This window comes from Salmo salar, chromosome ssa23 (genome assembly GCF_905237065.1).
Source record: "Salmo salar chromosome ssa23, Ssal_v3.1, whole genome shotgun sequence".
In the NCBI taxonomy this organism is placed as follows: Eukaryota; Metazoa; Chordata; class Actinopteri; order Salmoniformes; family Salmonidae; genus Salmo; species Salmo salar.
In genome coordinates, this window is record NC_059464.1 from 37201553 (window position 1) to 37228959 (window position 27407).

Here is a 27407-nt window from a genome sequence, read left to right on the forward strand (position 1 = left end):
TTGATTTGTCATTGTGTATTTTATATAAAACCTACTGTTGTTTACCAGCCTGTCCTGCTCCATTCAACGTAGGACAGAGCCAATGTAATACATAAAACATGTTAAATAAAATAAATGTATTGTTAGAGCAAGTCTTTTTTCGGCAACAGGCATTCTGTGTTTTTAAACCCTGGTAGTGGACTACATTTGAAAAGTACAGTCATTCAATAATCGTCTGGTTTCCAGGATACATCTACAAATCTAACTAGACACCAGTGTCTGTTGAGGGAAGCAAACACTACTCTTCAAATACTTGATCATCTGAAGCACACAGGCCTCTGAGCTGCATTTGTTAGAGGAAACACAATGACAGAGTTCCCGGGGTGTAATGTAGTGTTTTCAGGAGTCAAAATCTTCACATTTATTTCTTCAGACAGGAGACAATGTAATAGCATACTGCAAAACCTCTGTTTGGTGTAAAAGAAATCCAAGCTATCATCAAATGCATGCTCTAGGGACATGACAAAGTCTAGCAACTATCTTTGATGTATTCAAAAGAGCAGCACCAGCACTTAAGTTCCAGCTGGCTGAGTTCTGAATGAGAGGCCATGCTCAAGTCTCCAAGGTATTGAAAGGAGGACTTTGCTGTTTTTACAGAATCTGTTTTCAGTGTTTATACCTGCTAGACCTTGACTTTGTCCATGTCTATGGTTGACATGGGCACCTCCTCCTGGACAGCCACAGCCCCACTGGTCTGGCAGCAGTTGTGCTGGTGCTCCTTCCAGTCCTGCAATAAGAATAAGGCAGACTAAAGGAGTGAGACAAGTGGTCAGTGGTGGGTGAGTTGAAGGGGCGATTCAATCTCGACACAATTTCAGGAAGTAATGTTTTGCCCTCATTGTGCCCGTCTTTGGTTCCTAAGAGTAGGCTGTTTGATTGAATCACACCCCCACCACTGACAAGGGATCAGTAGTGGGGAGGGTGGTGGGCTGTGATCCAATCAACAGACTTGATGACATGTTCATAGGTCCTAAGAGACCTTTTATGCCCTGCAGAACGCTTAGTGAAATGAAGCCGAGCGGACACGACCCCTGACAACTTAGTTCAGTGACACGGTCTGTAGAGGGTTAAGTCTTACCTTTCTCTGACAGAAGGTGGAACAGTAGTTGACCTTGTGGCATCCCGTGCATTGGCTCATGGCCTCCCGTCCACAGTTCACGCACATTTGCTGTGGGAGAGAAAGTCACAGAATGGAATTACAATCTAAAAAAGGGATAGAATTGATTTGAAAATGAACTGGAAATCAGATAACGCAGGTCATACTTAGCATGATAGAAGAGGTTTGATTTGTTGTTACTCAGCCACATAGTGCGCTACCACACCACGCACATACACAAGTTCCCCTGAGACATTCCCTCTGACATATAACCTGCATAGCCCACTTGTGATTCCTTACAACCAAACCCCGACAAACACCACAACAACCCACAAATTGCTTCTCCAGGGGAACCAAGAGGCACAAAATGTCACCACTGGCTTTTTTGTTGATATGATACCAGGGTTCCATTTCCCCCATTCTATCTAACAAACGCTCTCATGTGGGAGAAGTCATGTGGCTTCAAGGTTGTTTGTTTCTCTCGTATCTATATTGTTTATGTGTGTGAAGTAGCAGGCGTGATATTTCATCCAGCTCTGACAGTTTTATCCTCCAGGGGGAGACCCGGATAAAAAAAAGAGGCTTTTTCTCTTTAATGGACTGAATGGAACACAGCCAAGAGAAAAAGAAAGAGAGAGAGAGTGTGAGAGATAGAGATAGAGGGGGAGAGAGAAAAGAGAGAGAGGGAAAATGAGAGAGAAAGAGAGCGAGGGGTCTCTCCATGTACCTTGATGATGATCTCAGTGATTTCTGAGCCTCTCTTCCCCTCTGGGTCGTCTGGGTGCTGGAATGATATCTGACTCTGGAAGGGCTGGGTGAGAGTACACTGCAGGAGGGAAGACCGCAAATAGAAGTCAAACTAAAATGCATTAAAAAAAAAACCAACAACACCTCAAGACACCCAGCATTGCCTCTTGGTCATGTTCAATAGGCACAAAACAGAAGAAAATGCTACAGTGCGAAAACTTTTCACTACATTGTGCCCTAATGACCATGACCCTGGACTAACCACTAGGGTCTCCTCCTGTCCCCTCACCTCCTTCCTGCTGCCGTGGATCTTGTCCTGGCTGAACGCATCCTGGCCTGCCTGGCAGTGGCAGGCCTGCTTGGCCTGGTCGATCAGTGCCTTGAGCTGCTGCACCGTGCTCAGCAGGCTGTTGGCCGTCTCCTCCAGGTAAAGCCATGTCCTCTGGCCCTCCCTGACCCCAGACACCTCCAGCCCCCCGTTCACCAGCCCCGGGGAGGGGGATGAGGATGGAGACTCCACCTTGGCCTGGGGGGCCATGGCCAGTGCCGGGAGCGCTGTCAACACTGTAGGGAGGGAGGGAGGGGTTAGAGTGTACGTTTGGAATGGAAAAGTTTAATGAGAGTATTCATTAATCATTTCTTAATTATTTGAGGCAAGGAATGTAGAATATGGATTATGAACCAATATACTTTCAATAAGGGCATTGGTATGCATACAATGTTTGATGGAAAAACAATCAATACATTGTTTGACAGAAAACAAATATATGCATTTCAATACAGTGGGGGAAAAAAGTATTTGATCCCCTGCTGATTTTGTATGTTTGCCCACTGACAAAGAAATGATCAGTCTATAATTTTAATGGAAGGTTTATTTGAACAGTGAGAGACAGAATAACAACAACAAAAAATCCAGAAAAACGCATGTCAGAAATGTTATAAATTGATTTGCATTTTAATGAGGGAAATAAGTATTTGACCCCCTCTCAATCAGAAAGATTTCTGGCTCCCAGGTGTCTTTTATACAGGTAACAAGCTGAGATTAGGAGCACACTCTTAAAGGGAGTGCTCCTAATCTCAGCTTGTTACCTGTATAAAAGACACCTGTCCACAGAAGCAATCAATCAATCAGATTCCAAACTCTCCACCATGGCCAAGACCAAAGAGCTCTCCAAGGATGTCAGGGACAAGATTGTAGACCTAAACAAGGCTGGAATGGGCTACAAGACCATCGCCAAGCAGCTTGGTGAGAAGGTGACAACATTTGGTGCGATTATTCGCAAATGGAAGAAACACAAAAGAACTATCAATCTCCCTCGGCCTGGGGCTCCATGCAAGATCTCACCTCGTGGAGTTGCAATGATCATGAGAACGGTGAGAAATCAGCCCAGAACTACACGGAAGGATCTTGTCAATGATCTCAAGGCAGCTGGGACCATAAACACCAAGAAAACAATTGGTAACACACTACGCCGTGAAGGACTGAAATCCTACAGCGCCCCGAAAGGTCCCCCTGCTCAAGAATACATATACATACCCGTCTGAAGTTTGCCAATGAACATCTGAATGATCCAGAGGACAACTGGGTGAAAGTGTTGTCGTCAGATGAGACCAAAATGGAGCTCTTTGGCCTCAACTCAACTTGCCGTGTTTGGAAGCGGAGGAATGCTGCCTATGACCCCAAGAACACCATCTCCACCGTCAAACATGGAGGTGGAAGCATTATGCTTTGGGGGTGTTTTTCTGCTAAGGGGACAGGACAACTTCACCGCATCATTTGACGGGGCCATGTACTGTCAAATCTTGAGTGAGAACCTCCTTCCCTCAGCCAGGGCATTGAAAATGGGTCGTGGATGGGTATTCCAGCATGACAATGACCCAAAACACATGGCCAAGGCAACAAAGGAGTGGCTCAAGAAGAAGCACATTAGGGTCCTGGAGTGGCCTAGCCAGCCTCCAGACCTTAATCCCATAGAAAATCTGTGGAGGGAGCTGAAGGTTCGAGTTGCCAAACGTCAGCCTTAAAACCTTAATGACTTGGAGAAGATCTGCATAGAGGAGTGGGACAAAATCCCTCCTGAGATGTGTGCAAACCTGGTGGCCAACTACAGGAAACGTCTGACCTCTGTGATTGCCAACAAGGGTTTTGCCACCAAGTACTAAGTCATGTTTTGCAGAGGGGTCAAATATTTATTTCCCTCATTAAAATGCAAATCATTTTATAACATTTGATCGGTTTTTCTGGATTTTTTTGTTGTTATTCTGCCTCTCACTGTTCATATAAACCTACCATTAAAATTAGACTGATCATTTCTTTGTAAGTGGGCAAACGTACAAAATTAGCAGGGGATCAAATACTTTTTTCCCCCACTGTATGTGTATTTATTGATAATAGCGATTGATAAGAACGTTAGGCCCGTCCAATTAATATGTAAGCCAGATATAAATCAGGGCAAAAACTACTTTCTGAAATCATGTCAACCCCAACAATAGCTGCCCTTCCTCAAACCTTGATCGCCCCACACCTAGTAACTCCTGATGTGACTCCTTATTTTATGCTTCCAAAATAAGACTGGAAAAGGGGGGGAAACGTGGGTGGAACGAGGGAGAAAATTAGGCCAGATAAGCCTGCCTGCCCCACCCATTGTCCAAGCATCATGGAGGAGGAGAGATACGTCTGTGGCAGTGGCGGTCAGTGTCTTTTAAGATGAGGACAAAAAAAATATTCATGAGCATGTCCTTATTTCTATTAAATCATATTGGATGACTGTCATTCATATTCCATTCACCCAGTTCAATGTAACAGCGACAGGTTTAGACTACTTCATGATACTCAAATTTTCCCTATACTCATCATGAGGTTGCTACAACCTAGCATATGAATGAACATTTACAACGTAGGTGCAGACAGGTCGAGAGACAAGTACAACAGTTGCAAAGTTTCTATTGGATAAATTCAGGTATGTTTATCCCCGTTTTGTTCCCTTTGCTTCCATTTAAGAAAAGTTTTTCAACAGAATTGGCAGAATGAATACACCCCTGTTCACACTAAAACACAGTTCACTTTCATAGCAGCCACGTTGTATTCCTTCTCGCGTCTATGCGCTTTCCTCCTCTCACCACTTCCCTTCGCTTTTGGACTTAAGTACACAACACATCAGCTGTATGTGACCTGGCAAAAAAAACCTTTCCAAGAAAACCGCTAACAACAACCTACATCGTTCTCACCATATTAGCTAAAGTAACATCATAGTTAGCATAGCTAATAGAACTAACGCTGTGCAACTCGGGGCTACCAAGTACTTGAGGCATCACTACAGACATCCTGGTTTGAATCCAGGCTGTTTCACATCCAGACGTGATTGGGAGTCCCATAGGGCAGCGCACAATTGGCCCAGCATCATCCGGGTTTGGCCGGTGTAGGCCGTCAATGTAAATAAGAATTTGTTCTTAACTGACTTACCTAATTAAATAAAGGTTCAATAAAAAAACGTGTTAGTAAACCCAATAGAATCAGGCAGTAACATTACAGTGTACAGTAAGAGTTACACCGGCGGCAATACATTTGTAAAACCAAAAGCTTACCTTGACTGTTCCAGTGTTGTGTTGGAAAAATATAGCCAGCTAGCTAACATAGCATCCCTCTCTTTGAGCAGGATGTTTCAGTAGGCTAAACAAGCTAGCTGCATTTACTAGCTAAGTAAGTGACCCTGAAAAAAAAAGACACTCTCTCTTGTGTCTCTTTCATTTTGGAATAAATGTACCTGTTAACTTAAACTATTGTCTCTCTCTTTGAGTCAACTACTGACCACATTTTATGCACTGCAGTGCTATCTAGCTGTAGCTTATGCTTTTAGTACTAGATTAATTATCTGATCTTTTGATTGGGTGGACAACATGTCAGTTCATGCTGCAAGAGCTCTGATAGGTTGGAGGTCGTCCTCCAGAAGTTGTCATAATTTCTGTGTAAGTCTATGGAAGGTGGTGAGAACCATGAGCCTCCTAGGTTTTGAATTGAAGTCAATGTACCCAGTCAATGTACCCAGCTACCCTACAGAGTGCTGTTGAGGCTACTGTAGACCTTCTTTGCAAAATAACATGTTTAATCAAGTATTGGTGACACATGATTATATTTAGTTTAATCTTAAAAGGATAACTTTGTTTTACTATTTTTATGAAATTCACTGAGGATAGTCCTCCCCTTCCTCCTCTGAGGAGCCTCCACTAATCTGTGGCTGTGGCAGAAGGGAAAGGTTTAATAATCATAGGGCTCCACCAAGCAGCACACCGTCTGATAAATAAAATCACTAGTGGGCTTTCATCTTCCTCCAAAATGTACCAGAGAGCACAGCAGAACAGACAAAGAGCAACAGTCTAAAGAAAGAAGCCCCATCTACTCCGGAGGGAGATGGAAGGAGAGAGAGCGACAAGCGTCACAACATACATCACAGGAGCCCTAACACACACACACACACACACACACAGCATGAGGCTCAAGACACACAAACCCTGCATGCAGTTATACGCTCCCCATCCAACCTGAAAGAACGAGAGGATCTGCAGAGAGGAATGAGAGAAACTCCCTAAATACAGGTGTGCCAAGCTTGTAGCGTCATACCCAAGAAGATTCAAGGCTGTAATCCCTGTCAAAGGTGCTTCAACAAAGTACTGAGTAAAGGGTCTGAATACTTATGTAAATGTGATATCAGTTATATATATATATACATACATACACACACACACATTTGCAAAATTTCTAAAACCCTGTTGTTGCTTTGTCATTTTGGAGTATTGTGTGTAGATTGATGGGGGGAAACAACTATTTAATCCATTTTACAATAAGGCTGTGGAAAAAGTCAAGGGGTCTGAATTCTTTCCGAATGTACTTTATGTGTCACTATGCAGTGTAGTCTCCCAGGCCCTGCCGCTGAAAAACATCCCCACAGCATGATGCTGCCACTACCATGCTTCACCGTAGGAATGGTGCCAGGTTTCCGCCAGACGTGACGCTTGGCATTCAGGCCAAAGAGTTCAATCTTGGTTTCATCAGACACGATAATCTTGTTTCTCATGGTCCGAGAGTCTTTCAGGTGCCTTTTTCCAAACTCCAAGCGGGCAGTCATGTGCCTTTTACTGAGGAGTGGCTTCCATTTGGCCACTCTACATTAAAGGCCTGATTGGTGGAGTGCTGCAGAGATGGTTGACCTTCTGGAAGGTTCTCCCATCTCCACAGAGGAACTCTGGAGCTCTGTCAGAGTGACCTTCAGGTTCTAGGTCACCTCCCTGACCAAGGCCCTTCTCCTCTGATTGCTCAGTTTGGCCTGGCGGCCAGCTCAAGGAAGAGTCTTGGTGGTTCCAAACTTCATCCATTTAAGAACAACTGTGTTCTTGGAGATCGTCAATGCTGCTGACATTTTTTGGTACCCTTCCCCAGATCTGTGCCTCAACACAATCCTGTCTCTGAGATCTACGGACAATTCCTTCAACCTCATGGCTTGGTTTTTGCTCTGACATGCACTGTCAACTGTTGGACCTTATATAGACAGGTGTGTGCCTTTCCAAATTATGTCCAATCAATTGAATTTATTACAGGTGGACTCCAAGTTGTAGAAACATCTCAAGGATGATCAATGGAAACAGGATGCACCGGAGCTCAATTTCGAGTCTCATAGCAAAGGGTCTGAATACTTCTGTAAATAAGGTATCCGTTTTTCCTTTTTATAAACGTGCAAACATTAAAAAAAAACAGTTTTCGCTTTGTCATGAGGTATTGTGTTGATTGATGAGGAAAACATTTAATTTAAACCATTTTAGAATAAGGCTTTAATGTAAAAAAATGTGGAAAAAGTCAAAGGGTCTGAATACTTGCCAAATGCACTCTATATACAATGCATGGGGTGGAAAAGAGGACATTCATTTGAGCAAGGAAATATAATCAACAATGACCAGTCCCATCATGTCACATCACTCAGGTGTGATGCAAGCTTGTGATTGTTCATTCAAAACAAAGTTTTCCCCCCTTCAGACAGCTAACATCTTCCACCTATCAAACAAGGTGTGTGTGTGTGTGTGTGTGTGTGTGTGTGTGTGTGTGTGTGTGTGTGTGTGTGTGTGTGTGTGAGAGTGGAGGCTCCTCAGAGGAGGAAGGGGAGGACCATCCTCCTCAGTGAATTTCATTTATTTTTCAAATCGAAACATTTAAAAAGTTATCATTTTTAGATAAAAAAACTCTACTATATTCACATCAACAAATAATTAAAACAAATTGTTTAGCCATGAAGGTCTACAGTAGACTCAGCAGCACTCTGTTGAGTAGCACCATGTTGTTGCTGGAGGACAGCTAGCTTCTGTTCTCCTCTGACTACATTGACTTCAATACAAAACCTAGGAGGCTCAGTTTTCAACCCTTTCCATAGACTTACACAGTAATTATGACTACTTCCAGAGGACATCCTCCAATCTATCAGAGCTCATGCAGCATGAACTGACATGTACCTAGTACTGAAAGCATATGCTACAGCTAACAAATTAATTTCTTCAAAAATGAAGGTAGAGCAAGAGAGAGCGAGATATTTTGTAATTTTTTCTCTTCTCACTAAGGTAGCAAATGCAGCTAGTTAATTTAGCCTACTCAAACACCCGGCTCAAACAGAGAGATGCTATGTTAGCTAGCTGGCTATGAATATCAAAACACTGGAACGTATTCAAGTCAAGGTAAGCTTTTGGTTTAACTAAATTATTGCCACCGGGGCCGGTGTAACTGTTAAACTGCTTACTGACTGTACTGCATGAGTGTAACAGGTTTACTAACGTGTTAGTTCTATTATCTATGTTGACTATGACGTTACTTTAGCTAATATGGTGACAACGATGTAGGCTGTGTGTAGCAGTTATGATATGAAGGTATGGATTGGAAAGATTTTTTGGCTTGGTCACAAAAAGCTGATGTGTTGTGCAGGAAAAGGTGAGAGGAGGAGAGCGCGTAGATGCGAGAAGGAATACAACGAGCTGTTTGTATGTTTCTATGAAAGTGAACTGCTTGCGTATGTTTAGGGGTGTTTTCATTCCACCGACTCTGTTGAAAAACGTTTCTTATTAAGGGGAAGCGAACGGAACAAAACGGGTATAAACATACCTGAATTTGTTCAATAGAAACTCTTGCAACTGTTGGACTAATGATTACACCCTAGATCAGCTAGATGCAGGCAAGAGTGTGCAAGGTGGTATTGAATGTGTCACTGTCTGTCCATGTGTCACTGTCACATCAAATTTTTATCTTGACCTGTGTGCACCTACTGTTTTCATTTATAGGCTAGGTTGTAGCAACCTCATGATGAGTATAGGGAAAATTCAAGTAGCCTTAACATGTCACTGTTACATTGAACTGGGTGAATGGAAAATGAATGACAGTAATCCAATATGTTGTAATAGAAATAACACCATGCTCATATTACATTTTTTTAAATGTATATAAAAATAAATAAATCGACCTCATCTTAAAAGGCACCGAAAGCCACTGTTGTGTGTGGACGTGCATGCGTGTGTGCATGTGTGTGTACGCTTGAGTAAAAGAGATCTGCAGGGAGTACATCAATGCACTCGCACACAGCATGACTACAGAAAAAAGGCTATATTTGCAAACAGACTGATTGTATGCAGTTTCCAGAGCACTGAGACAATGACTCCGGCTGTGTTGATGGACAGCCTGTTTGTGTTGTGGCATCGTAATACAGAATTATATAAGGATGCTGAGAGAAAGAGCGAGAGAGAGAGCGCAAACAAGAGAGCGAGAGCTTGAGAGCAAGTGAGATAAATATAGGAAATTGAGTTATAAAAAGATGGGGATGAGATGAGAGAAATAAATATATGGAAGAGAAAGAAAGTGAAGGAAACAGAGAGAGAAATATGTGGAAGTCAGAGAAAAAGATACAGAATGAGAGCAAAGAGAAAGCGAGACAGACCGAGAGAGTGAGAGGAAGAGAAGGAGAGAGAAAGTGTGAGAGGAAGAGGAGAGAGAAAGTGTGAGAGAGTGAGTGTGCGAGAATTCAAGAGCTAAAGAGGGACTGCTAGAGAGAGACTCCTGAGAAGAGTGACACCTGTGATCTCCACCTGTAAAGCCTTGATTAGAGGATCAATGTCCTGGAGGTGAACAACGCCGCATAGCCTCCACTGCCGAGGGAATAAAAGTCCAAAACACTCCTCTCTCCTAGGAGAGGAGAGAAATAACTCCCTCAAATAGTTCCTCATTGTTCACTTGAAAAGACAGTGAGCTGCATCAGGGGTTGAGAAGAGGACTCTAGAACAGAGAGTACAGTGCCATCCTAACTAGGTGGCCAGAGAGAACAACAAAGAAAACAAAAAGACAGCATGCCAGGCAGACAGAGAGCACGTCAGTCTATACCAGGGTTCTCCAACCCTGTTCCTGGAGAGCTACCTGTAGGTTTTCATTCCAACCCTAATCTAGTGCACCTGATTCTAATAATTAGCAGGTTAGTCAGGTTAGTTACAGCTGGGGTTGGCTTGAAAACCTACTGGAGGGTATCTCTTCAGGAACAGAGTTGGAGAGCCCTAGTATATCCACTAAACAAAGACAGCAGGCAGGCAGAGAGAGTGCTTCGGTCTATACACTTTTGGCTTCTCACAGTACTGAACGAAGGTGTACTATTGCTGAGCTTTTTGAGGTCGGTTCGGTTTCGCTTATTAAAAAATAATATGTTTTCAATTTCGATATTTTCTTTTTTTACATTAAATGCATAATGAAATTACAATTATTTTAGAGCTTTTTAATTGAAATTGCCAAAACATAATATTCCATCATCTCCGTCAGGTCCACATTGGGTAGACAAAGGAAAAATAGTAAATTACGATGAAATAATAATATTTCCGTCCTGTACTTTTATTTTATTTGAGGACTTTATTATTTTTCATTCCTTAAAGTCATCTTCTCATCCAGGCAGTAACAGTCAGCCAGCCAGACCATCTAACGTTATCTGTCTTTAGTCATCCTATTCAGCGAGGCTAGCCTGCTGCAGAGCTGCCTGACGTGTTGTGTACATTCCTCTCTCATGCGATCTGTGTAAGTGTATAAAATAACAGATGCAATGGATTATGGTCATTGTAGTTAAATATCATGTTTCTGTGCTGAACTAGGTTGAATATTTGCTTAATGGAAACTATAACTCCCTTCAGCCCAGTGTCCCACATAGTTCCTGACTTGATTTCTGTCTTGAATTATTTAAAATTCTTTCTACAGAAACAGTGCGTTGGGCTCAAAAACAAAAAAAGTAAAATGAAATTCAAGTAATTGAAGCGACAGGCAATTAGTTCAAATCAAACCTTATTAGTCACATGTGACGAATACAACAGGTGTAGACCTTACAGTGAAATGCTTACTTACGAGCACCTAACCAACAATGCAGTTTCCAAAAAAAGATGGATAAGAATAAGAGATAAAACAAGTAATTAAAGAGCAGCAGTAAAATAACAATAGCGAGACTATATACAGGGGGGGTACTGATACAGAGTCAATGTGTGGGGGCACCGATTAGTTGAGGTAGTATGTACATGTAGGTAGAGTTACTAAAGTGACTATGCACAGATGGCAACAGAGTAGCAGTGGTGTAAAGAGGGGGGGGGCAATGAAAATAGTCTGTGTAGCCATTTGACGAGATGTTCAGGAATCTTATGGCTTGGGGGTAAAAGCTGTTGAGAAGCCTCTTGGACCTAGACTTGGCGCTCTGGTACCGCTTGCTGTGCGGTAGCAGAGGGAACAGTCTGACTAGGGTGGCTGGAGTCTGACAATTTTTAGGGCCTTCCTCTGACACCGCCTGGTATAGAGGTCCTGGATGGCAGGAAGCTTGGCCCCAGTGATGTACTGGGCCGTTCGCACTACCCTCTGTAGTGCCTTGCGGTCGGAAGCCGAGCAGTTGCGATACCAGGCAGTGATGCAACCAGTCAGGATGCTCTCGATGGTGCAGCTGTAGAACCTTCTGAGGACCCATGCCAAATCTTTTCAGTCCTCTGAGGGGGAATAGGTTTTGTCGTACCCTCTTCACGACTGTCTTGGTGTGCTTGGACCATGTTAGTTTATTGGTGATGATGGTGTTGATTTGAGCAATGACCAGCCTTTTAAAGCACTTCATGGCTACAGACGTGAGTTCTACGGGTCGGTAGTCATTTAGGCCAGTTACCTTAGTGTTGGGCACAGGCACTATGGTGGTCTGTTTGAAACATAGTTGGTATTACAGACTCGGACAGGGAAAGGTTGAAACTGTCAGTGAAGACACTTGCCAGTTGGTCAGCGCATGCTCGCAGTACATGTCCTGGTAATCCGTCTGGCCCTGCGGCCTTGTGAATGTTGACCTGTTTTTAAGGTCTTACATTGACTGTGGAGAGCGTGATCACACAGTCTTCCGGAACAGCTTGTGCTCTCATGCATGTTTCAGTGTTATTTGCCTCGAAGCGAGCATAGAAGTAGTTTAGCTCGTCTGGTAGGCTCGTGTCACTAGGCAGCTCTCGGCTGTGCTTCCCTTTCTAGTCTGTAATGGTTTTCAAGCCCTGCCACATCCGACGAGCGTCAGAGCCGGTGTAGTACGATTCGATCTTAGACCTGTATTGACGGTTTGCCTGTTTGATGGTTCGCCGGAGGGCATAGCAGGATTTCTTATAAGCTTCCGGGTTAGAGTCGCGCTCCTTGAAAGCGGCAGCTCTAGCCTTTAGCTCAGTGTAGATGTTGCCTGCAATCCATGGCTTCTGGTTGTACGGTCACTGTGGGGACGACGTCATTGATGCACTTTTTGATGAAGCCAATGACTGATATGGTGTACTCCTCAATGCTATTGGAGGAATCCCGGAACATATCCCAGTCGGTGCTTGCAAAACAGTCCTGTAGCTTAGCATCTGACCACTTTTTATTGATCTCGTCACTGGTGATTCCGGTTTTAATTTTTGCTTGTAAGCAGGAATCAGGAGGATAGAATTATGGTGAGATGTGCCAAATGGAGGACGAGGGAGAGCTTTGTATGCATCTCTGTGTGTGAAGTAAAGGTGGTCCAGAGTTTTTTTTTCCTTCTGGTTGAACATTTAACATGCTGATAGAAATTTGGTCAAACGGATTTAAGTTTCCCTGCATTAAAGTCCCTGGCTCCGAGGAGCGCCGCCTCTGGGTGAGCGTTTTCTTGTTTGCTTATGGCGGAATACAGCTCATTAAATGCTGTCTTAAAACTACAGACGAAGGCTGGCACTATGTAAATTGCTACGAAAAATACAGATGAAAACTCTAAGTAGATAGTGTGATCTACAGCTTATCATGAGATACTCTTCCTCGGGCGAGCAATAGCTCGAGGCTTCCTTAGATATCGTGCACCAGATGTTATTTACAAAAATGCATAGTCCGCCGCCCCTTGTCTTACCAGACGCCGCTGTTCTATCCTGCCGGTACAGCGTATAACCAGCCAGCTGTATGTTGATAGTGTCGTCGTTCAGCCACGACTCCTTTGAAGCATAAGATATTACAGTTTTGAATGTCCTGTTGGTAGTTTAATCTTCCGCGTAGGTATTTTATTCTCCAAAGATTGCACGTTTGCTAGCAGAATGGAAGGAAGTGGAGGTTTATTCGATCACCTACGAATTCTCAGAAGGCAGCCCGCCCTCTGGCCCCTTTTTCTCTGCCTCTTCACGCAAATCCCAGGGATCTGGGCCTGTTCCCTAGAAAGCAGAAAATCATTCGCACGGGCTCGTTAAAGGAAAAAAAGGATTCTGCCAGTCCATGATGAGTACTTGTTTAATAACCGGGGGGAAAACACAAACACTAAATCCCAGAAACAGCCTGGTGCATGAGGTAGACTATCACTCTCAGCCTCCACGCCACTCCACCAACCATGGTGAGGGGCTACCTTTCACTTCACTAGGCGGCTCCTAAAATAACCAGGCATCCATCTTTGCCGGGGGCTTAATTGTGTGAAGGTTTCCAGGTGAGCCAGGGAGAGCGAGCGAGCGATGGGAACAGCGAGAGCGCGAGCGAGCGAATGGAACAGAGAGCGAGCGAGCGAGCGATGGGAACAGAGCGAGCGAGCGAGCGATGGGAACAGAGCGAGCGAGCGAGCGATGGGAACAGAGAGCGAGCGAAAAGCGAGCGGCGGCGATAGGGAACAGAGAGCGAGCGGCGAACAGAGAGCGAGCGGCGAGCGATGGGAACAGAGAGCGAGCGAGCGAGCGATGGGAACAGAAAGCGGCGTGCGGCGATAAGAGACGAAAGCGGCGTGCGGCGATGGGAACAGAGAGCGGCGTGCGGCGATAGAGCTGAAAGCGGCGTGCGGCGATGGGAACAGAGAGCGAGCGGCGAGCGATGGGAACAGAGAGCGAGCGTGCGAGCGATGGGAACAGAGAGCGAGCGAGCGAGCGATGGGAACAGAGAGCGAGCGAGCGAGCGATGGGAACAGAGAGCGAGCGAGCGAGCGATGGGAACAGAGAGCGAGCGATGGGAACAGAGAGCGAGCGAGCGAGCGATGGGAACAGAGAGCGAGCGATGAGGTGTGTGTGTGTATGCATTTGTCTTTGTAGAGAGAAAGGGGATCATGACAGTACGTCAGAGCAACACTCTAAATTAGGATGGGGCGTCGGTCAGAGGCAGCTTCTGCTGACAACCGTCATCCTCGGGCGACCAGGATCTGCACGATGCAGGGAGGAAGAAATGCTTCTGGAGGACGTGTGAGCAGGTAGGAGAGGGAGAAGAGTGTTAAGAAACTGGGACTACAACTAAAGGCTACACCAAAGTACTTTTAAATATCTTTCCATACAGGTCTCCTCTCCTTCTGGCCAATGATCTCATTCTGAAAGTACAGCATAGGGGGTAGCGATATGACCTATTTAGGACATTTCCCTACTGTATAAGTACCCTACCAAAGAAGGAACAAAGGACAGGAGGGATGTTTGAGAGACTTGGGACATGGACTCAACACAGCACAGCAGGATCACCATCAAAAATCTGTACAATAATATCAAAACAGAGAAACGTCATCTTCCACCATCCTCATAGAGCAGCATGTAGTTTAGTGGCTGCCAGGCAGCTATCAAGGACATAACAGCATTACCATTCAAGGCTTCGCACTAGTCGCTTTACAAGAGGGCCTACTCTCTCTCTGCCATCCTGAAGAACCACCACCGACACAGAGTTCATTACTAAATAACTAGAGAAGTTCATTACTGGCCAGGAAAGTGAATTAATGGCTAGCCAACCAACCCACGCTAGTCAGGTCCGTGCTTTGCTCTGCCCGCCAACCAGATGGCTAATTAAGCCCAGAGATCGGCATTAACCTTAACATTAGCAGCAGTCACACAGAGGATGCGGCTCACACCATTACGGCTGGCTGAGTAGGGGTATTCTGCTGGATACCTGTGTGGCTCACAGGGGGGGTGGTTGAGTGGGTGGGTCAGTCCCTCTTCTTACTGATACCTGTCTGGCTCACAGGGAGGGTGGATGAGTGGGTGGGTCAGTCCCTCTTCTTACTGATACCTGTCTGGCTCACAGGGAGGGTGGATGAGTGGGTGGGTCAGTCCCTCTTCTTACTGATACCTGTCTGGCTCACAGGGAGGGTGGATGAGTGGGTGGGTCAGTCCCTCTTCTTACTGATACCTGTCTGGCTCACAGGGAGGGTGTTTGAGTGGGTGGGTCAGTCCCTCTTCTTACTGATACCTGTCTGGCTCACAGGGAGGGTGGTTGAGTGGGTGGGTCAGTCCCTCTTCTTACTGATACCTGTCTGGCTCACAGGGAGGGTGGTTGAGTGGGTGGGTCAGTCCCTCTTCTTAATGTAGAGCGACTGAGCAGCAAACGCCAGTCATTCTGGACAAAATTGGTTAAAATCCAGTATAGACCATGGAGAGCAAACTGCAATTCTTTGAGAGGAAAGAACAATGCAAGCTAGAAAGAAACAAAGGGATGCAAATAAATAGGAGAATATCAATGGGGGAGAGGAAATAAGGGGGGAGCGAAATAGTTAAACGTTAAAATGGTAATTGTGGCCATTTTTCACAAGGGGAGCAGAGCGTGTCGGTCGGACGGGTATCCCTGACAGAGACGCTTAGTTAATAAGGAGGCGTCCCCCGGTCGGACGGGTATCCCTGACAGAGACGCTTAGTTAATAAGGAGACGTCCCCCGGTCGGACGGGTATCCCTGACAGAGACGCTTAGTTAATAAGGAGACGTCCCCCGGTCGGACGGGTATCCCTGACAGAGACGCTTAGTTAATAAGGAGACGTCCCCCGGTCGGACGGGTATCCCTGACAGAGACGCTTAGTTAATAAGGAGGCGTCCCCGGTCGGACGGGTATCCCTGACAGAGACGCTTAGTTAATAAGGAGGCGTCCCCGGTCGGACGGGTATCCCTGACAGAGACGCTTAGTTAATAAGGAGACGTCCCCGGTCGGACGGGTATCCCTGACAGAGACGCTTAGTTAATAAGGAGACGTCCCCCGGTCGGACGGGTATCCCTGACAGAGACGCTTAGTTAATAAGGAGGCGTCCCCCGGTCGGACGGGTATCCCTGACAGAGACGCTTAGTTAATAAGGAGACGTCCCCCGGTCGGACGGGTATCCCTGACAGAGACGCTTAGTTAATAAGGAGACGTCCCCCGGTCGGACGGGTATCCCTGACAGAGACGCTTAGTTAATAAGGAGGCGTCCCCCGGGAGCTCGTTAGCTAGACAGAGGAACGGAGCGCATGTCACACACACTCAAACCAATCAGGACACAGACACGGCCCGGGCATCCCTGGGTTCTGATAGGATGATTAATAGGGGGTGCATCCAGACTGCTGTCTGCCGGGCACAGACAGGCAGCAGGTAATTGGGGCAGCCAGAGCCCAGTCTAGTAAGGATTCCACCACTCACTACCAACCACAGGTCACATGACCCTGTCCCCCCTCACTCTGTCAGACACACAGAGCAGAGGACTCAAGGACAATTGTCCAGTTTTCTTAGGGCAATATGTTAAATGTGCACGCTGGAAACCAGGTAAATACATCTATAGAGTCCACTTTGCTTGTGGAAATAGCTAGCTATGCATTTTGGATCCAGCTGTTAATTCAAAACCACTTTGTTTAATCCGAGTGACTCTGTGATATATCCTCTCAACTGAAGACCTTCAAGAAATGGATGCCTGACTATGGTTGAGGGCTAACCTACTGTAGGTACCTTCTGTGTGACGGTGGTGTGGTAACCTACTGTAGGTACCTTCTGTGTGACGGTGGTGTGGTAACCTACTGTAGGTACCTTCTGTGTGACGGTGGTGTGGTAACCTACTGTAGGTACCTTCTGTGTGACGGTGGTGTGGTAACCTACTGTAGGTACCTTCTGTGTGACGGTGGTGTGGTAACCTACTGTAGGTACCTTCTGTGTGACGGTGGTGTGGTAACCTACTGTAGGTACCTTCTGTGTGACGGTGGTGTGGTAACCTACTGTAGGTACCTTCTGTGTGACGGTGGTGTGGTAACCTACTGTAGGTACCTTCTGTGTGACGGTGGTGTGGTAACCTACTGTAGGTACCTTCTGTGTGACGGTGGTGTGGTAACCTACTGTAGGTACCTTCTGTGTGACGGTGGTGTGGTAACCTACTGTAGGTACCTTCTGTGTGACGGTGGTGTGGTAACCTACTGTAGGTACCTTCTGTGTGACGGTGGTGTGGTAACCTACTGTAGGTACCTTCTGTGTGACGGTGGTGTGGTAACCTACTGTAGGTACCTTCTGTGTGACGGTGGTGTGGTAACCTACTGTAGGTACCTTCTGTGTGACGGTGGTGTGGTAACCTACTGTAGGTACCTTCTGTGTGACGGTGGTGTGGTAACCTACTGTAGGTACCTTCTGTGTGACGGTGGTGTGGTAACCTACTGTAGGTACCTTCTGTGTGACGGTGGTGTGGTAACCTACTGTAGGTACCTTCTGTGTGACGGTGGTGTGGTAACCTACTGTAGGTACCTTCTGTGTGACGGTGGTGTGGTAACCTACTGTAGGTACCTTCTGTGTGATGGTGTTGTGGTAACCTACTGTAGGTACCTTCTGTGCTGGTGAAGACCTCGCCATGTGCCGTGCCCTCGGAGAGAAGGGCTGTGGCGTCCCCGGGAGACGTCCGGTCGAAGGTCAGGGTCCCTGACGTGGTGATCTGGCCTGATGGAGACACTGTGACTGGATTACAGAAAGACAAAGACAACACACTGATTGATTTCAGAATAAAAACATTTGAGTGCTTTATCAATGCTTTATATTGTCCCCAACTACATGGTCAGTGGGACTTGGAAACAACTTTTTATAAGACAAGATACTTCGTGTTAATATATATATATATATATATATATTAGTCCAACTTTTTCAGGGGGTACCCCATTTTTTCGCAAGACCTAGTTTTTGGCCAGAAATTCTGGAAACCCCACCCCAAATCTAATGCCAGCCTTAAAGTCTATAGATTTTGATTTTTACGTCAACAAATAACATTCCATTCATTGCATTTCAACCAATAAATGCATATACTCAATAGAAATCTATTTTCCAAATGATCTTTCTCAAAAATGTTTGTATATTGTCTTCTAAAATAATCTGCACTCTCAATTCCCCCACCACCCCGACTTTGAATACTACTTTGCTAGCTACTAGCAGAGAACCTCTATGGGGGGGTTTACAAAACGGTGCCAACAGCTACCCTGTGGTCCCATTTTGACAACGGAATCACAGATGATGACTGAGCAAGATTTACTTTGTCTTCTGTCCTGTGCTTTGACTTGTCTGTAACACATATTTAAAGACTTCCCTCTGAATGACGGGATCCATGTATGTCATTCAAGAGGTTAAGGGGAGGACGTCGGAACGTCTGTCTGTGGTATCTGAAGAGTATGTGCGTTTAAAGTTGTATTAGTCATATGTACAGGTTAAACATGGTATACACCAATGAAATGCTTACTTATTCCTTCTCGACAATGCAACAATAAGAAATAGTAAAATGCAAGAAAACAAACAAAGTAAATGGCTCAGTGGAATATAATTGACATTTTAACATAAGTACAATACACAATATTTACACATGTTTTGGGGCAGGGCGGGTGGGTAAGTTTTTAAATTGTGCAGTATTTCCCCTCATCTTTCTCCCTCTGTCCTATTAGACTCATTTAGCTGAGTATTTGTGTGTGTGTGTGTGTGTGTGTGTGTGTGTAACTCACATGTTGCCCCCGGTGCCAGTGTGATGTTCTTGGGCGGTGGGAGGGGGAGGTCCTTCTTCTCTGGAGTGGTCGGCTGCTCGTTCTCCTTCTTGCGTCTCTTGTAAGGAACAAACAGTCTGACCGGGCCAGTCTAGACCAGAAGGAAAGGGGGAAGTATAGTCACAGACAACAGGGGAAACCAAAGTCTGAAGCATCCGTTTAGAACTTCCACTCACCACCAAGTATGGCGATGAGAGGAAGTCTAGTGGCGGAAAGTAGGAGAAGATGGAGCCAGATGAAACCTTGCCGACATTCTGCTAATTTTCTCATCGATTAAACATTCAATCTCAATACAGTTTTCTGTTACCAAAATTAGAATCTGTTACAAACAGAGTGAACTAACTTTTATAGACTTCACCCTTTGCCAATAGTTTCAAGAAATTGCGTAGTTTAGGAGTGCAAGGGCGAATTGAGTTATAGAGTACCACAGTATGTGTCATAATATCCATAAAACCTAGCGGTCAAACAAGGAAATGGTTCCAATCGTTTTTCAACAATTACATTTATCCCATAGGGGATTTTAGATACACTTAAAATAAGGTCTGTGTTTCATGTAGGCTTACCCTGGAGTTTCATTTTGATAATCGTGTACATCTCTCTGAACAAGGTGACTTAAATCAATATATTCACCTGTATTTACCCCCCCAAAATGAAAAGCTATTTAGCTGCTAATGTGGCTATCATAAAGAACTACAAATGCCATGAGCTGGATGAGACTGCTGAATCGAGGCAAAGGTAAGAATCTCTGGATTAACCATCGAATGTTAGCTAAATGTAGTAATAAATACATTTAAATAAATGTACAATTCTGTGAACTGTCTTGTGCAACTTTTAAATTGACACAATACCTGTTAGCAAAGGTGTCAGCTAGAGATGATGTGCAGGAACTTGCAGGGATTTGTAGTCTTACATGATGTCTACTTTGACGCTAATTAGCATTTTCGGATCTGAGCATCAAAAGAGATTAATATATTGATAAAAGTCAACTTGTCCGAGAGAGATTTAAATGGTTATCAAAACGTCATGCCAGGGTAAGCCTACACAAAACACAGCCCATATTTTCAGTGTTTCTAAAATTCCCTATGGGAAAAATGAATGGTGGACAAACGATTGGAACCACTTCCCCGTTTCACTGCTAGGTTTTATGGGTATTATGATACTTCCACTGTAGGGCTCTATTGCACACGAGCACTTCAGAGTGGGCGTTCCCTAACAGAAATATGCAAATACATGCTAAAACACACCAATAGAATCTTGCTAGCTCGTGCTTGGCTCTGCCCACCTCCTTGCTTGTTCTGCCCACTGCTTAATTTGCTCCCATTGGAAAAGACACCAATGACAAATGTTGGGTTAGTTGCCAGTATCTTTGGTATAGTGATTGGTCAGCAATAGTCGTGGTGGAAATAATATGTGATCAGTTTTTCCCACACCTTCGTGAACTGTTGGTCAGCTTGATTAGTTTCAGTAAAAATAACTAAAAAACAGTTAACAGTTCTATAACAGTAACGCTTACAGGCAGCTGAATGTTCTGTTTCATGTGATCAACAAAGTTATGAAAGATTGCCTTTGATGCAGATGGCAAAAGCAGCTATGAAACAAAATATATGTTGTGCTGTAGGAAACAATTTCTCCCCTTATCTTGCAAACAATAAAGCAGTCCCCCGGAGTCTATCCTTTATGTCTGCCAGCCCAGGGACCCGCTATAGTCAGGATCAGAGGAAGAACTATCAAACACTTAGCAGAGACACAAGATTGGCTCATTGTTGTTTACATTATGGCTGGAAATGCATGTCATAAATAAATGGTACATACCATATTAATGTTCTCCCCTGCGTAAGATGGACTATCCTTGGTACACTAGGGGAAAATATAAGACAAAGAGAATGTGATTGGACAAAACGGAATATGAGAATTTCACAACCAGGCCTTTAGAAGTGATGACCAATATCTACATGTCATGCAAACCGCACAGAGAGCCTGTACTGCGCAGTTCTGTTTGTTACACCTATACCCTTGTGGCGTCCTATCCCTTGAGCTACCGGCTTGTTCAAAAGACATTCATTCACCGACATCTTTGTCTCTGTAAAGTCAATTAACTCACCAACGAGAGGTCGTCACAGCAGGCCGCACAAGTACAGGACGCGGCATGGGGGTTGAGGATGCGCTCCTGAGAAACCATTCATATGGCTGGTTACTAAACAATTATATATAAAATTCCTTCATATATATATATATATATAATTGTATTCCGACCGCAGGTGGCACAGTTCCATCAGAGCCTGTCACGGCTGACAGACTGTGGGCTGAGTGGACTGGCTCGCTCACCTGGATTAGGCACTGCAGGGGACGGCCTGCATAGCGGATGCTTCTCTTCCAGTCCTTGCTGCTCGCCCGGCCAGACATGCCCTCAAACTCAGTGGGCGTGTACCAGTGGTTGCTGTGCTTGATGCAGCGTCCCTTTCCGCCTGGTTGCCAGTCGATTGGACAGGCAGCAGAGACAAGACAACATGGCCGCAATTATTTACATGGAGATGGACATGTATAGTTAATTATTAAGACTATCCTAGCCCCTTCATTCACCATAACCCATGTATTCTCAAGTTGAGGGAAGAAAATCTGTCATCTGTAAAAATATGACTTCTTTCAGAGAACTTTTAGCAGCTGGATTTGTTAAAACAATCAACTCCAGAGAACCACCCCTGTTCCCTATACCACTCCTCAACTTTATCAACACCGTCACACATGTATTTCTCCAGTCTTGATACTTCCATTACAGGTCATCAGGGTGGCTGCGGTTTCCAGCCAGGGCTGAGGAAAGCTGTCCTCATCTTCAAACCAAGAGCTCCACCTTGTGGCCCAACTAGCCCTACCTGAGCCCAGTCTGTTCTTGTACAACATGCCGCTGGTGTTCCTGCAGCGCACTGGCAGCTCGTTGTTGTACACAGACGGATCCCAGTTGTACTTGGAGCCATCTTTCTCCTGCCCTGGATTCATTGGGGTGGAGGGAGTCTGGGGGGCTGGGGACAACACACAACACTGAAGTTACAGAGACACCCGAAATGTATTTCAGATAGCCTGACGACTCACTAAATTCTTCCGCTGCTCTGTCGTTCACTACATACTTTAGTCTGAGACTGCCATCATTGAAGTCGTTTGTAGTGACGGGGGGCAGGAGGGGCGTTGTACAAAACAAAGTCAACAGCAATCGGATCGTCTCTAACCAATCAGAGTACTAAAGCCAATGACACATTTTCAAACCGGCATTTTACCAACGTGTTTTATGACTCTGGCCCAACCCATTCGTTTCTGGACCAATCAGACGGCCCTGAATGTGTTTGCATTCAGTGAAGGGTTGGGAAGGTACTCAGACTCATTGGGGAGAAGAAAGTAACGTCCTTGAGCGTGGCGTAGCATTTGGCCAGGACAAGGAGTATTTCAGAGGCCATATACAGATTTAGACATAATTTCATTTATCCTGTCTTGGCTAGGCATCTCCGGAATAAAAGCACACAGGTCAAAGCAGATGCTGCTATCTATTGGCTACAAGTCCATTACAAAAACTTTCCAGCACAGTAATGATTGATGAAGGTAGGAATTTTATACAATACTTTCTATGAAAAGTATCGTACAAAATACAGGTCAAGAGCGCATTGAGATTCCCTGGTGCATACCAGAGGACATGGCGGCTGCAGCGTTCTTCAATCCTGTTGCGTCCACTATTCCTTCAGTGTGAACCACTATCAGAGTGGCCTTCTGGGGATTGAGACCGTCGCCAATCTGTAGGGTGGTCCTGCCAGTCTGTCATGTGATGGAGGAGCAGAGAGAAACATTACATTGCACAGTCTGTGCTGCTGGGTAGGTGATGTGACATATGGGTCTAGTTTTCCATGGTCTGTTTCTTTTCAGATTAGTTGTTGGAAAATCGAATACAAATGTGGTCCTATAGTCTAGACGATATACGCCTAGTGAGTGGTCCTAGAGTCTAGACTACGTACGCCTATTGAGTGGTCCTATAGTCTAGACTATGTACGCCTAGTGAGTGGTCCTAGAGTCTAGACGATATACGCCTAGTGAGTGGTCCTAGAGTCTAGACTACGTACGCCTAGTGAGTGGTCCTAGATTCTAGACGATATACCCCTAGTGAGTGGTCCTAAGGTCTAGACGATATACGCCTAGTGAGTGGTCCTATAGTCTAGACGATATACGCCTAGTGAGTGGTCCTAGAGTCTAGACGATATACGCCTAGTGAGTGGTCCTGGAGTCTAGACTACGTACGCCTAGTGAGTGGTCCTATAGTCTAGACGATATACGCCTAGTGAGTGGTCCTGGAGTCTAGACGATAGACGCCTAGTGAGTGGTCCTAGAGTCTAGACGATATACGCCTAGTGAGTGGTCCTATAGTCTAGACTACGTACGCCTAGTGAGTGGTCCTATAGTCTAGACGATGTACGCCTAGTGAGTGGTCCTAGAGTCTAGACGATATACGCCTAGTGAGTGGTCCTAGAGTCTAGACGATATACGCCTAGTGAGCGGTCCTAGAGTCTAGACGATATACGCCTAGTGAGTGGTCCTAGAGTCTAGACTACGTACGCCTAGTGAGTGGTCCTAGAGTCTAGACGATATACGCCTAGTGAGTGGTCCTAGAGTCTAGACGATATACGCCTAGTGAGTGGTCCTATAGTCTAGACTACGTACGCCTAGTGAGTGGTCCTAGAGTCTAGACGATGTACGCCTAGTGAGTGGTCCTAGAGTCTAGACGATATACGCCTAGTGAGTGGTCCTATAGTCTAGACGATACGTACGCCTAGTGAGTGGTCCATAGTCTAGACGATGTACGCCTAGTGAGTGGTCCTAGAGTCTAGACGATAGTACGCCTAGTGAGCGGTCCTATAGTCTAGACTACGTACGCCTAGTGAGTGGTCCTAGAGTCTAGACTACGTACGCCTAGTGAGTGGTCCTATAGTCTAGACGATATACGCCTAGTGAGTGGTCCTAGAGTCTAGACGATATACGCCTAGTGAGTGGTCCTATAGTCTAGACTACGTACGCCTAGTGAGTGGTCCTAGAGTCTAGACGATGTACGCCTAGTGAGTGGTCCTATAGTCTAGACGATATACGCCTAGTGAGTGGTCCTATAGTCTAGACGATATACGCCTAGTGAGTGGTCCTAGTCTAGACGATATACGCCTAGTGAGTGGTCCTAGAGTCTAGACTACGTACGCCTAGTGAGTGGTCCTATAGTCTAGACTACGTACGCCTAGTGAGTGGTCCTATAGTCTACACGATATACGCCTAGTGAGTGGTCCTATAGTCTAGACGATATACGCCTAGTGAGTGGTCCTATAGTCTAGACTACGTACGCCTAGTGAGTGGTCCTAGAGTCTAGACGATATACGCCTAGTGAGTGGTCCTATAGTCTAGACGATATACGCCTAGTGAGTGGTCCTACAGTCTAGACGATATACGCCTAGTGAGTGGTCCTAGAGTCTAGACGATATACGCCTAGTGAGTGGTCCTAGAGTCTAGACGATATACGCCTAGTGAGTGGTCCTATAGTCTAGACTACGTACGCCTAGTGAGTGGTCCTATAGTCTAGACTACGTACGCCTAGTGAGTGGTCCTATAGTCTACACGATATACGCCTAGTGAGTGGTCCTATAGTCTAGACGATATACGCCTAGTGAGTGGTCCTATAGTCTAGACTACGTACGCCTAGTGAGTGGTCCTATAGTCTAGACGATATACGCCTAGTGAGTGGTCCTAGAGTCTAGACGATATACGCCTAGTGAGTGGTCCTAGAGTCTAGACGATATACGCCTAGTGAGTGGTGAAGACGAATTAAAGGAATGGAACTGTTAAATACTCATGTTGGGCTCTAGTGTGGCAGCTGTCAACATCAACATTTTAGTCATTTAGAAAACGCTCTTATCCAGAGTGACTTACTGGTCCCCCGTAGTGAATGCACACATTTTTGTACTGGTCCCCCGTGGGAATCGAACCCAAAACCTTTGCGTTGCAAGTGTCATGCTCTACCAACTGAGCTACGCAGAAACAATACAAATCCACTAGTAGGCCTAGACCACAAGATATTCAGATCCAAAATGACCACCATGCGAGAACTTACAAGAACATGCTCTGGTATGGAGGCTGAGGTGGCAGTGAACACATTGTCCTCGGCTGCTTGGACATCCCCCACAGTGACTGTTGTGACTTCTGTTGTGAGAGATCACAGGTTGAAATAGTCAAGTGCACTCTACCTACATGACTGGCTTGTCTCTATTTGTAGTAGATCTCACTATATGAATCAAATTAGTTTTGATGTATTTATTTAAGGTGGCCATGATGGTATGAGGGCCAGATTGGGAATTTAGCCAGGACCCCAGGGTTAACACCCCTATTCTCACGATAAGTGCCATCGGATCTTTAGTGACCACAGAGTCAGGACACCCATTTAACATCCCACCCGAAAGACTGCACCTTATAAAGGGCAATCACTGCCCTGCAGCATTGGGATATTTCTTTTTAGGGACCAAAGGAAAGTGTCTCCTACTGGCCCTCCAAAACCACTTCCAGCAGTATCTGGTCTCCCATCCAGGGCTACCAGGACCCTCCCTACTTAGCTTCAGAGGTAAGCCAGCAGTGGGATGCAGGGTGGTGTGCTGATAGTTGATTTGATAGGGAAACAAAAACAAGGACTGTGCCCAAATATTTGAATACCAAATATTATGTATAAAACTGGCAACATGGGCGTCTTGCAATATTACCTGTATTTTACCTAACGTTAAATACAAATATCTCCGGAAAATAACATGTTTGGAGGTACATGTAAGGGGCTATGATGATAATCAAATGTATAAGTTAGCTAGTTCATGCGTTTCAAAATGGGTAACAGTACTATAGCTAATGCAGCTGAATTAGGTTAGGCTGGTTGATTTAGCTAGCTAGCTAACCTGTTTGTGTTTGCCTATGAGTCTAGTATTGTAACTAGCAGTACTAGCACAGATGAAAGGAAGTTAGGTAGGAAACATAATATGTGGTACTTGCTAACGAGCTAAAACAGGTGTAGTTGGCATTTAGCTAGCTTGACGAGTATCAGTAACGTTAGCTGGCTGCATCCTCAAACTTGCCTGCAAAAGCTGTCTCGGCATCGTCAGAGTTCGGCAAAGACTCGGTTCCAATCTCGATGTTCCCCGGTTCTCCCATTACTGTCATCGTGGTGACTTCGGCCTCCGACTCAGTATCCGAATCCACCCCCTCCTCCACCGGCTCTCCGGCAGCGTCTATGGACTCCTCGTCCAACGCTAGTCCCTTCGTTGCCGAGTCCGTCTCGTCCATTTTCCTATGTCTAACGATTTACGCCGAATTTGACCGAGAAATAATCGGAGAATATGGCACCGACCCGATTATATTGTGCTGTGCATAAACCGCTCATGCACTGGAATAAAAAATAATTTGTGGCGTCGATTAAATTATTATTTCAAACCGAATGTATTAAAACCGTGAGAAATGGCGTCTTACGTTCGTTCTCTTTACGCTTTTCGATGAAGTCTCACAGGAAGGAGATGCAGCGGAAATTACCGAAACAAAACGACGTCACACGAATCGACGCTCAAGCCTCGTTTCATTTTTGCACCACTAGGTGGCAATATACACATGAGAATAAAAAATAAAAAACGTTTATTTAACCTTTATTTAACCAGGTAGGCTAGTTGAGAACAAGTTCTCATTTGCAACGGCGACCTGGCCAAGATAAAGCATAGCAGTTCGACATATACAACAACACAGAGTTACACATGGAATAAACAAACATACAGTCAATAATGCAGTAGAAAAAAGGAAAACAAAAGGTCTATATACAGTGAGTGCAAATGAGGTAAGATAAGGGAGTTAAGGCAATAAATAGGCCATGGTGGCGAAGTAATTACAATATAGCAATTACACACTGGAATGGTAGATGTGCAGAAGATGAATGTGCAAGTAGAGATACTGGGGTGCAAAGGAGCAAGATAAATAAATACAGTATGGGGATGAGGTAGTTGGATGGGCTGTTTTCAGATTGGCTATGTACAGGTGCAGTGATCTGTGAGCTGCTCTGACAGCTGGTGCTTAAAGCTAGTGAGGGAGATATGAGTCTCCAGCTTCAGTGATTTTTACAGTTCGTTCCAGTCATTGGCAGCAGAGAACTGGAAGGAAAGGCGGCCAAAGGATGAATTGGCTTTGGGGGGGACCAGTAAGATATACCTGCTGGAGTGCGTGCTACGAGTGGGTGCTGCTATGGTGACCAGT

The 27407-nt window shown here is 45.2% G+C and overlaps 1 protein-coding gene across 4 annotated transcripts; it reads right to left on the bottom strand.

The window, feature by feature from the left end:
• deaf1 (DEAF1 transcription factor) lies at positions 1 to 26852 on the bottom strand. Of its 4 annotated transcripts, none has more exons than XM_014169956.2 (13): positions 26249 to 26852; positions 25246 to 25334; positions 22793 to 22919; positions 21992 to 22138; positions 21447 to 21586; positions 21223 to 21288; positions 20934 to 20978; positions 19083 to 19212; positions 17920 to 18051; positions 2172 to 2446; positions 1863 to 1961; positions 1118 to 1207; positions 1 to 766 (listed from the first exon to the last, which is right to left on the bottom strand). In XM_014169956.2, the coding sequence occupies exons 1-13, from the start codon at positions 26454 to 26456 to the stop codon at positions 662 to 664; spliced, it is 1653 nt and encodes a 550-aa protein (XP_014025431.1). In that variant the 5' UTR covers positions 26457 to 26852; the 3' UTR covers positions 1 to 661. The 4 variants fall into 4 exon arrangements, with proteins under 4 accessions (XP_014025431.1, XP_014025433.1, XP_014025430.1 ...); XM_014169958.2 differs by having other exon boundaries at positions 17929 to 18051; positions 26249 to 26849; XM_014169955.2 differs by having other exon boundaries at positions 17920 to 18057; positions 26249 to 26849.
• Positions 26853 to 27407: the final 555 nt, after the last annotated feature.